Source organism: Lithobates pipiens, unplaced genomic scaffold, assembly GCF_037356315.1.
Source record: "Lithobates pipiens isolate NorthernLeopardFrog02 unplaced genomic scaffold, aLitPip1_a1.2 Scaffold_23, whole genome shotgun sequence".
Lineage (NCBI taxonomy): Eukaryota > Metazoa > Chordata > Amphibia > Anura > Ranidae > Lithobates > Lithobates pipiens.
Genome location: NW_027507785.1, coordinates 20,023,386 through 20,036,067, shown reverse-complemented (window position 1 = coordinate 20,036,067; position 12,682 = coordinate 20,023,386). Strand labels below are relative to the sequence as shown.

General features: G+C 41.1%; 1 protein-coding gene across 1 annotated transcript in view; it reads left to right on the top strand.

Moving 5' to 3' along the window:
- LOC143927239 (aldehyde dehydrogenase family 3 member B1-like) overlaps positions 1-3,103 on the top strand; it is a 42,560-nt gene extending 39,457 nt beyond the window's left edge. The window contains exon 10 of the mRNA XM_077451239.1: positions 2,703-3,103. Coding sequence (XP_077307365.1) covers positions 2,703-2,896 — 194 coding nt within the window. The 3' untranslated portion in view covers positions 2,897-3,103. The remainder of the gene's footprint in view (positions 1-2,702) is intronic.
- The last annotated feature ends 9,579 nt before the right edge of the window (positions 3,104-12,682 follow it).

Genomic DNA, 12,682 nt, shown 5'->3' with positions numbered 1-12,682 from the left:
CCCCTACTTACAAAACATCCGACTTACAAACGACTCCTACTTACAAACAGAGGGAGATAACCGGAAGTAAGAGGAAATCTACCTCTAGGAAGGGAAATTCTCTCCTGTAAGCCCAAAATATCCGATCGGACCGTGTTGTCGGATAATCCGACAGTGTGTGGGCTCCATCGGACTGTTTCCGTCCGAACATCCGACCGACAAAGTTTGAGAGCTGGGCTATAAAATTTTCCGACAACATGATCCGATCGTTTGTAGTGAATTTCGATCGGACAAAGTGCCACGCATGCTCAGATCAAATTCCGAGACCAAAGCTATTGGCTACTAGCCTGAACGTGGTCCCGTCGTAACTAAATAACGTCATTACGTTATGAACGATCGGATTTTCCGACAACTTTGTGCGACCGTGTGTATGCAACACCAGTTTCGGACAAAATCCGATGGATTTTGTTGTTGGAATGTCCGACCGTGTGTACAAGGGCTAAGAGTAAATATGGGAAAAAGTTGTCTCCACTGATGCTTTATCACCAATCCTTGTTTCCCTAACAGCCCAAAATTTTCAAAATCCAATTGTCATTGGGACAGAAAGTGAGGTGAAATCTTCTGTACAGGGCCACAGACAGCTAAACAAATGTTACAGGGGTGATAACCCTTCCCTATGTTATCCAAAAAGCTTAAAAATAAATTTTTTGGCTGGAGCTACACTTAAAAAATGTACCAGTTCCGACTTACAAACAGATTCAACTTAAAGAGGAAGTAAACCCTGATAAGTTTACTTCCTCTTTCATTCCCTGCAAAGGTAAAGCATAATGGACTAGTATGCATCGCATAGTAGCCCATTATGTGTCACTTACCTGACACAGGAGCCAGCGATGTCACCGCTGTCCCCTGTAGTCCGGCGCATCCATCTTCTTGGTGGGTTTCGCAGCTCCGCCGCTGTCATTCGGCGAAGCCGCGATGACGTCACTCCCGCGCATGCACACGGGAGCCGACACGCGCGGCATCTTCGTCATTGACGATGCTGCGCTCAGTGCGCCTGTGCGCCGCGGTGCCTGTCTTCGGGCAAATATCTCCTAAACCGTGTAGGTTTAGGAGATATTTCTTGGACCTACAGGTAAGCCTTAATCTAGGCTTACCTGTAGGTCAAAGTGGTTTGTAAGGGTTTACAACCACTTTAAGAACAAACCTACAGTCCCTATCTTGTTTGTAACCCGGGGACCCCCTGTAATATGTACGTAGTGCATACCTGAACCCTGCTTTCTGTGTGTTACCTGCCCCCCCCCCCCCCCCCACAAAATTTGCACTTCATACCTAATGCACTCCTCGTATTTAATTCCCCTTTAAGATCCTCACACTGTTATGCCGCGTACACACGATCGGAATTCTTGTCGGAAACAGCTCTGGTTTTCGGAATTCGGCTCAAGCTGTCTTGCCTACACACGGTCACATAAAATTCCGATCATTTATAACGCGGTGACGTACAACACGTACGACGCGAATAGAAAAGGGAAGTTCAATAGCCAGTAGCCAATAGCTTCCGTCTCGTAGTTGAATCTGAGCATGCGTGATTTTTGGCGTGTCGGAATAGCATACACACGATCGGAAATTACCGATAGAAAGTTTTTCCGTCGGGAAAATTGAGAACATGCTATCAATTTTTGGCTGGCGGAAATTCGGACAGCTAAATCCCGATGGAGCGTACACACGTTTGCATTTTCCGATGAAAAGCTCTCATCTGTCTTTTTCTGGCCGGAATTCCGGTTTGTGTGTACGCGGCATTAGTGAGATTTGACCAACCCAAGTATTTGATGTGGTTTGGAGGGTGTGTGTGTGTGGGGGGGGGGAGGGAGGAAGTTTTGGGGGGTCATGGTTGAGTTCATGCATCTATTTTCTAAGAAAAAAAAAAAGCCCTGGATATGACCATTATATCATCTATGACGGTGGTTTCACACCTCAGTCATCAAGTACCTGCAACAGGCCATGTTTTAGGATCTTCCCTTAGATAAAATAGGTGTCGTAAATACCAAGCCATTGACATTGATTTAAAGCACCCATGCAAGGTGAAAGAAAACATGACTTGTTGGGGGTACTTAAGGAATGAGGTTGAGAACCGCTGGTCTATGATGATCACAAGTCCCTTATTTCTAGGGCAAGATAGAAGGGTCTTCACAGATGACTTTCTCGTATGCTTGAAGGTCTTGGTCCTGGTGACCGGGGGAGATTACTTATTATCAAAAAGGCCCTGGTAGATATGGTGTGGTCATGGTCATGTTTGTCCAGGGAACTGTGGTCACACAGGTAATTTCCACCTAAATTAGATTTGGCCAGATGACATGGGATGGGTGCACTAATGATTAACGTAATCGTGTAATTACACCTAATGACAACCCAATAGAACACTGTTATGAAGATGATCCATGGAAAGAATGGCTTGTCCTTCAAGCTTGGTGTTTTCCATATCTCCCATGAGTTTTGGTCCAGAGAGGGTAAAACTCTGAGGCAGCCATGGTCAGTTTCACCCCATGGGGGGGGGGGGGTTGTTATTTCCTGAGCCCAGAGGGTCTGAAAATTCCCATGTGGTCCATTTATGACCACACTTGTGATTACAGTTAGTTGAGAAGCTGCGTCCCATCATTCTTCCTCATTCTGTGCCGTGATTTCTGTATCGCTATCTTACAGCATCTGTCCTTCTTTTTATCTTGCAGGACACAGCGGGATGGGCATGTATCATGGCAAGTTTACCTTCGATACCTTTTCTCATAAGCGGGCGTGCCTTCTGCGCAGCGATGGTCGCGAGAAATTAAACGAGGTGCGTTACCCTCCGTACAGTGAAGGTCGGCTGGGATTCATCAACTCCATGACGGGGGTGAAGCGGAAAGGAGGTTGCGTTATCTCCTGAAGACTCAAATCTTCGACTTGATTGCCAAATGCACACGGATCGCAAGAACCGAAGCCATTCCGTCCCAGGTTGTATGAAATGATCGCACGGAAATCCTCTTCATATTTTATACGTGGCCGGATGCACTAAACTCAAAATATTTTATTTTATATCTGTATATATAAAAAGTAATTCTGTATCATCTTTATTAAAGGAATAAAAAAAAAAAAAAAAGTCTTGTTTGGTTATGTTTTGGAAATGGGACTATGATCCTGCCACCAGCAGATGCCCCACATACGGTACAATGGGATTGTGTGCAAGATGCCAATCGGGTGTGATTTATTTCTGGTAAATATTAACATTTAACGCACAGCTGCCAATCAAAGCTGCCCTTTTTGGGGGGGTGAATTTTGGGCCTGATGGGGGCTGAGAGGAGATAACAAAAGCTATGGGTACCGTTATACAAGGCACAACTCTTGAAGCACACTCATTTAGGAGGGTGATGTTGGCATTACATTGAAGTGGAGGTAAAAACAGAAGGTTTTTTTACCTTAATGGAAAAAAAAAAAAAAAACTTCTGGGTGCAGCTCACCCCCCCCCCCCCCATGCCCTCCCTTATAGTTACTGGACCCCCCATCTCGAACCAATGATCTGCATGAGAGCAGCGGCTCTCCTGGGTCTCTCTCTCTCTCTCTCCTCATTGGCACACACGCAGAGCTGCTGGAACCATTGGCTCCTGCTGCTGTCAATCACAGCCTGTGAGCCAATGAGGAGAGAGCAGGGGAGTGGGGTCAAGCCACAGTCTCTAGCACGGTTCGGGAGCGAGTGTGCTTGAGTGCCCCCCCATAGCAAGTGGCTGGTTATTGGGGCACTCAGCATGGGGAAGGAGACAGATCTTCCCCTAAAAAGCAGAGGATCAGGGGGGGCTGCTCTGTGCAAACCGATGGCACAGAGCAGGTAAGTATAGCATGCTTGTTATTTTAAGTAAAAATAAGAATCACTTTAACCACTTGCCAACCACCTGCCGTCATTATACAGCGGCAGGTCGGCACGTTCCAGCGAGCCGTCGTAGCTATACGTCGGCTCCTTTAAGCAGGACAGCAGGCAAGCACACGCACGTGCCCGCTGCACTGCGGGGGTGCCAATGCTCGTGGCTGAGCGTCACGATGACCGCCAGCCACGAGCGATCGTGGGCACGAGAGGCAGAACAGGGACGTCTGTGTGTGTGTGTAAACGCACAAATCCCTGTTCCATTCTGTGAGGAGATGCAGATCGTGAGTTCCTAATAGCTGGGAACCATGATCTGTCATCTCCTATAGTCAGTCCCCTCCCCCTACAGTTAGAACACACAATCAGGGAACACAGTTAACCCCTTGATCGCCCCCCTAGTGTTAACCACTTCCCTGCCAGTGACATTTATACAGTAATCAGTTCATTTTTATAGCACTGATCTCTGTATACTTGTCAATCGACCCAAAAATGTGTCAAAAGTGTCCGGTGTGTCCACCATAATGTCGCAGTCACAATAAAAATCGCAGCTTGCCGTCATTACTAGTAAAAAAAAAAATAATAATAATGATAAAAATGCTATAAATCTATCCCCTATTTTGTAGACGCTATAACTTTTGCACAAACCAATCGATATACGCTTATTGAGATTTTTTTAAATTTTTTTTTATTACCAAAAATATATAGCCTAAACTGAGAAAAAACTGGGGATATTTATTATATAATGAAAAAGGTGCAGCGCTAATTAAATTACAATAAATATTTTTTTTTTAATTAATAATAAGTGATGGTGAAAAAGTTCTCAATTAAGAAAACTAAAGCAATTACCCCATACAAATCGCTGCATTAGTGAACCAATAAATAAATAAAACAATAATTAATAAATGAATAAAACCAGAAATAAAGAAAATTCATCCCAAAAATAGTGGTGAAAAAAGAAATCGCTTAATAAAACTATAGCAAAAAGTACAAAATATTGTTTTATGTTTTTTTTTTTCAAAATTGTCGCTCTTTTTTTGTTTATAGCGCAAAAAATAAAAAAACGGCAGAGGAGATCAAATACCACCAAAAGAAAGCTGTAGGGAAAAAAGGGCGTAAATTTTGTTTGTGTACAGCGCCACACGACCGCACAATTATCAGTTAAAGCGACGCAGTGCTGTATCGCAAAAAATGCACTGGTCGGGAAGGGGGGTAAATCCTTCTGGGGCTGAAGTGGTTAAGTGTTCTTCCCACATGGGTTTGTGTCTGCATGGAAAGTGATAGAGTCCGCGGGACCCGCGACCGGACTCACGGGGGTCCCGACCGGCTCGCGTTCGCGATGGCAGGGCGGCATTAAAGATTGGACGTACCTGTACGCCAATATGCCTGCCTGTGCCATTCTGCCGACATACATCAGCGTGCGCTGGTCGGGAACCGGTTAAAGTGGTTGTAGACCCACTTTTTTTATTTTTACCTATAGGTAAGCCTAGAATATTGCCCGTACACACGGTGGGACATTCCGACCACAAAATCCATCAGATTTTTTCCGACGGATTTTGTCCGAAATTTGTGTTGCATACACACGGTCGGACAAAGTTGTCGTCAAATCCGATCGTTCTGAACGCGGTGACGTTTGTTTCGTACGACGGGACTACGTATCGGCCAGTAGCCAATAGCTTTCGTCTCGTAATTTTTTTCTGAGCATGCGTGGCACTTTGTCCGTCGGAATTCTCTACAAACGATCGGAAAAAATGTCGGATTTTTTCTTTTTTTTTGTCTGACAATTTTAGATCCAGCTCTCAAATTTTTTCCGGCGGAAATTTCCGACCGGAAAAAGTCTGATAGAGCCCACACATGATCGGATTTTCCGACAACATAATCCGATCGAACCTTTTCAGAAGGAATTTCCAACCATGTGTACAGGGCATAAGGCTTACCTATAGGTAGTGGAAATATCTCCTAAACATGCGCCGTTTAGAAGATATTTCACTTGTAGTCCGCCGAAAAAATTCGAACGGCGCATGCGTGGGGAAGAAACGAAACTAAGTGCCGTTTTCTTCCCTAGCCTGTGCCGTTAGCCGCGGCTCCCGTGCGCATGCGCAGGAGTGACGTCACGTGGCTCCGACGAATCACAGAGCCGTAGTCCGCGGCCTGGAACGAAGAGGGGCCAGAAGATGGACACTGCCCACACAGGGGACATCGCTGGATTCTTTTGCAGGTAAATGGCACATAATGGGCTAACACACGATGCATACTAGCCCATTATGCTTTTCATTTGCAGGCTGCAGCAGCGAGCAAAAGAGGAAGTAAAACCCATCGGAATGATGGTCCCCACTCGGCTCCATAACATTGGATGACGGAAGCGTTATCAAACATCACTTCCGCCCAATGATCTTAAAAGGGAATTTTTTTATTTTTTTTTTATATAAATTTTTTATTGCATTTAACTGTAAATGTGAGACCTGAGGTCTTTTTGACCCCAGATTTCACATTAAAGAGGACCTGTCATGTTTTTTATTTATTTTTTTATTTTTTTCTCTATTACATTCCTTGTAATAGGAATAAAAGTGACCCAAATGTATTTTTTTTTTTTAAAAAAGGACAGTGTAAAAAAAAGTAAACTAAATAAAATGTAAAGCTCCCCGTCCCGCTGAGCTCGTGCGCAGAATCAAAAGTATACTTAAGCAGCACCTGCATATGAAAATGGTATTCATAAAAGTGACCCTACATTTTTTTTTTTTTTTTTATTAAACTGTGTCAAAATAAAAAAACAAAAAGTAAAATAAATAAGAAAAAAATAATTCTTTTTTTTAAAAGCGCCCCGTCCCGACGAGCTCGCATGCAGAAGCGAATGCATACGTGAGTAGCGCACGCATATGAAAACGTGAGGCATCGCCACGATTGTTAGAGCGAGAGACCTCCTCTGTAACTCAAAACTGGTAACCTGTAGAAATTTTTTTAAACGTTGCCAATGGAGATTTTTAAGTGCCAAAGTTTGTCGCCATTCCACAAGCGGGCGCAATTCTGAAGCGTGACATGTTTGGTATCAATTTACTCGGCGTAACATTTATCTTTCACAATATAGAAAAAAATTGGGCTAACTTATTTTTTAAGTCAAAAATGTGTATTTTTTTTTTTTCACAAAAAATTGTGCTTGGAAAACCGCTGCTCAAATACAGTGTGACATAAAGCATTTCAATGGACCGCCATTTTATTCTCTAGGCCAGTGATGGTGAACCTTGGCACCCCAGATGTTTTGGAACTACATTTCCCATGATGTTCAACTACACTGCAGAGTGCATGAGCATCATGGAAAGGCTTGTTGGAAGAGCGGATAGGGTCGTGGGGTGTGGTGGTTGTCGTCACATCCTCCATATTATTCTCCTCGTTGGGCGCCAACCAAGGGTCACATAAGAGGCTTACCCAAGGGTGGGTGTCAGAAACCATGAAATCAGGCCGAGACAGAAGTACAGTGAAATCACACTTGTTTAATAATAAAAGTAAAAAGAACCATAGCACTAACCCCCGAAGGAGATACTGGTTAGATTGGTCTTACCGTTACCTTCTTCCTCCTCACTTCATGTCTAGGGGTGTCCCGTGGTAAATGGCCCAGTAACTTGAGAGACTGACGACAGATCCACTTAACCACTTCCCTACCGGCACACGCCGATGTACGTCGGCAGAATGGCACGGGCAGGCATACGGGTACGTCCAGTTTTAAATGCCGCCACCGGCGCACTCGCATGGCAGTCGGGACCCCCGTGAGTCTGGTCGTGGGTCCCGCGGACTCGATCGCCGCGGGGATACCCGCGATCGTCTCACAGGGTGGCTGAACGAGGAGATGCCGTTGTAAACAGCATCTCCCCGTTCTGCCTAGCAACAAGTGACGTTGATCTCTGCTCCATGTGATTGGAGCAGAGATCAGTGTTCACCAAAACAAAGCCCAGCCCCCCACAGTTAGTAACACACCCCTAGGAACACTTAACCCCTACACTGCCACCCACTGGTTAACCCCTTCACTGCCAGTGTCATTTACACAGGAATCGCTGCATTTATATAGCACTGATTACTGTATAAATGACAATGGTCCCAAAAATGTGTCAAAAATGTCCGATGTGAAAGAAGGAGAATAGATGTGGCGCTATACCTTATTAAACTCACTAAAAAATATAAAATATAAAATAATATAATATAAAATAAAATTGTACAAATTTTCCAGCTTGCTGGCTAATATTTTTTTATAAAACCAGCGAGAAACCTTGATGGACTGAATAGTAAAATCAATAGTAAAATCAATAAATAATAAAGTGCTGGGGGTTAATCCTTATTAAATAGTGAATGCAAAGTGAATATACATTTTCCAGCATGCTAGTTAGTAAATGCAATAAAACTGTACGGTCCACTCAAATTAGGTGAAGGTGAATAGATAAATATTTAAATAAATAATTAGTAAAACTATCATGAATCAATCAATACTCAATAGTGAAAACTACTAAAGTTGCTTGTGACTGTGATTGTAACACAACCAAATGAATGGACACAAGGGGAACAATCAAAACTATATAAACGTGAATACTGGTGGGATGGTGGGTGTAAACACACTGTGTCAAATCTCAAAACATGCCAAAAATACCACAATATAAAAATAGAAAAAATAGAAAATTAAATACAGATAAGAAATAAAAAATAAAAGATTAAAAATTGAGTCCAGAAAGTAAAAAGTAAAAAAATATAAATAAAAAAATCTTGCGGTGACAAGTCAAATGTGAAAAGTCCAATTGAATAAAGTTTAAAATTAATATTTAAACATGAAATGAATATTTGGTGGTGAAAAGGGTAAGTGAAGAAAGTGACTTCGATATTCGTTCGCAGTGAACGTTTGCAGTGAACGTTTATGGATTTTGCTCTCACCAGAGATATGACCCCGTCCGGGGTGGATCAGCCTCCACAGTATAAGCCACTGTGTCGCTTCTTGGGCTGTCTCTGCTATGCTGCTGGGGAGATCCCTCGTTCTTCCGTGGGGATGTTGTACCTCGTTTACATGTGATAGAAAAGAGGACTGCCCATGGTGTAGTATGTTTGAAACTCAGTTTATTTGAAACAACCTTAAAAATACTCACATTTAGTACGAAAAAAATACGTATTGTATTAAAAGCGTTCGGAACATCCACTCGGCTGACACGCCGTTTGTGCTGAAGGTGTACGTATCTGGCCACGCCCTACGCGTTTCGTCATTCAGACGTCATCTGGAGCGGCCATCTTCATACACCTTTCCACTTTTATAGGGTATAGTAACCAATCGCGCATGTGCGGGGTCACAGCCGCCATGTTTGCTAAGGGAATTATCAATGTTAAGCCTATTATTATGCCGGCACGGCCGCCATGTTGGCTGAGGGAATTGTCAATGCTAAGCCTATTGTTGTGCCGGCCCAGCAGGCAGTATATCATTGTGCCTGCTGCTGGTATGATGTTGTTAGACGCAGATTGGGCACTATTCCCACTTAAGTGGAATATATGTTATTATAACACCTTTATGCACACACATAAATTGATGTAACCATAGAACAAAGATAAAAATAATGTAACTAAATTATATAGCCATTACAATAGTTTGACAGTATTTATGAAATTACAATAGTTTGGCAATATTTAAAAATTAAAAAATTTAATAAATTTAAAGTTGTATTGACAGTATTTAAAAAAAAAAAAAAAAATTACCATAAAAATCTATAAAAAGAAGACTGAAAATTGAAGGAGAAATTTGAAGGAAGGAGGAATACTAAAAGGGGAACCAGTCTATGTGTATGTGCCTTATTATGGGATCTGAAGGTAAATTAAATCGGTAATGCCTAAATTGAAATTAAAATTAAAATTAAATTTATGTTAGACTTCATCTCAAATGTGAAGGAGGCTAGTTGGGTTCCAGAGATGTTTGGTTGGAAAATTTATATTTGAAAGACTTTGGTATATTACTTTTAAAATATTACTTTTAAAATATTAGACTATATGCTATGTTGCCCAAGGACTAGAATGCTTGATACATTTAGAGGACCAGAGGAGAGAATACAGACCACCAAGATGGGTAGAAGAAAACGAAAGAGGGGAAAGAGAGGAGGCAACAAGAAAAAGAAGGAGAGAACACTAGGGAAAGGCATCTATAATCTTAGCCGGGTCACTTTTAATGAGGAGGAACTCAAAATATTAGACCTAGGCCTAAAATTTGCACCAGACAAGAACCTGGACAAGTTCGAGACCTTCATAGACTTACAAAAGTTCATAAGGAAATTAAATATAAAGAAATTTTATGCTAATAAGAATTTTACAAATATGGATAGGGAAGAGACACAATACAAACATTCCCAACTAAGAAACAATTCTGTTTTCAACCCTAACCAACAACAGAATGAAGGTATCAAAGTTTTCAAAAAAATGGTAGAAAAGGATATCAGAGAGTTAACAATCAAACCCTCAAAAAGAAAGGGCATATGGAATACCATTAAACAATTAGAAAAGAAAAAAGATATAGTGATTAGACCAGCAGACAAGGGAGGAGGATTGGTGATATTGGACAAAATCGCCTATGAGGAAGAAATGACTAAGCTCCTTAGTATTCCAAACACCTACAAACAATTGAAGAAAAACCCAAAAGAAGAGCATAACAAAAAATTAACAGATTACGTTAATAAGGGTCTAAACAAAGGGATACTCAATAAGAAGGAATCGAGGTATCTCATACCCAAGGCACCGAAAATTCCAGTGATATATTATGTACCGAAGATACATAAAAATCAAACACAGCCCCCAGGAAGACCCATAGTGAGTGGGATAGACTCCTTATTTTCAAGACTGGGGGCCTATGTAGATGGATTCCTACAACCACTGGTAGTGGAAGGCAAGTCATATCTGAAGGACAGCAGACAGCTCCTAAAGGAACTCCAAGACATCAACATAGAAGAAAGGGACATACTAGTAACAATTGACGTAAATTCTCTCTACACAAACATTAAACAGAAAGATGGACTAAATGGAGTAAAGTGGGCCCTCCATAATAGATCCAAACTAAAACAAGAACAGATTGATTATATACTTGAAGGACTAGAGCTGGCTATGTCCCACAACCACTTTTGGTACAAAGGTAAACACTATGTCCAAACTAAAGGAGTAGCAATGGGGGCTAAATACGCACCCAGCGTGGCAAACCTCTTCCTGGACCATTGGGAGGAAGAACAAATTTATGGAGTCACTAGAAAAAATATCAAGATGTACAAAAGGTACATAGATGATATTTTAATTATCTGGGGAGGCACCAACTTGGAACTACAGCAATTTTTAGAGGAGATAAATCAAAACATTTATGATATTACGTTCACAGGAAGTTGGGACAACCAGAGCGTAGACTATCTGGACTTACAGATTTTTAAAATGGAGGGATCCTTGGGCACCAGAACCTTTTTTAAGGCCACGGATAGAAATGGCTACATTCCTACCTCAAGCTGCCATCACCCAAGATGGATTAGTAACATTCCTAGAGGACAACTTGTAAGACTATACAGGAATTGCACAAAAAAAGAAGATTTTAACAAACAGGCCGAGGTCATCATTAATAGGTTCATCAGTAAAGGATATAAAGAAACCCAACTAAGGGCTCTCAAAGATAATGTATTAAAAATGGACAGGAAACAATTGCTAGAGAGCAAAACAAATACCAAGAAGACCAGGAATATGGAAACCGCCTTCCTGACAGGTTTCAATAGGCAACACAAAGAGATAGAAAAGATTATCAAAAAACGGTGGCCTATTCTAAAAACAGATGACGTACTAAAACAAATCTTGCCCAATAATCCCTCTTTCATATACAAAAAAGCTCCCAACTTAAGAAACAATTTAGTGAAAAACACGATTGACCCCCCACGACAAATCAAAATCGCCGAACATCTTAAAGGCTTTTTTAAATGTGGCCAATGTCTTCCCTGCCGTAAAAGTAAGAAGACCAGTAGAAAAATTACAAAATTTACTTCAACTACCAATGGGAGAGAATTCAACATTAAGGAACTCATTTCATGCAAAAGTACGCACGTTACGTACATTATAGAATGTCCCTGTCATAAACAATACGTGGGTAGAACCACAAGAGAATTGCATGTGAGAATTAAAGAACATGTAAAGAATATCAGGAAAGGATATGACAAACATAGTGTCTCACGTCATTTTAGAGACTTTCACAATCAAGATCCTAAACAGATGATTTTTTATGCAATTGATAAAATCAAAGGACATTGGAGGGGAGAAGATATGACCAAGAAAATTTCCCAAAATGAAACCAGATGGATTTTTAATATGGAAACATTGCAACCAGATGGAATGAACATAGACTTGGACCTCAATTGCTTTTTAACCAATTTTTAACCGACTTCCGTCCTAACACATCGTGTGGAGATCGAATGCAACACAATCAACGAGGTCTTTAATGAAAAACTTATGTTCCATTATCCTAATGTCCCAAATACTTTAATTCTCCTACCCAACGCAAAAATAGTAACACTCCTATCTTTATTGTTAACCATATTCTATTCTACCTTTTTAACATAAAAGTTTTTTAACATATAAGTTTTTTAATATACATGTTTTTAATATATACATTTTTTAATATATATGTTTTATATATTGATAGCTTTTTATACATATGCATATTTCATATATTCCATATATCCCTATTTACGTACATTTTGTACACATTACCTTATTGAAACTTTGCCATCACAACTGAGGACGAAAGAGATTTTTTCCCTTCCTCTAAATGTATCAAGCATTCTAGTCCTT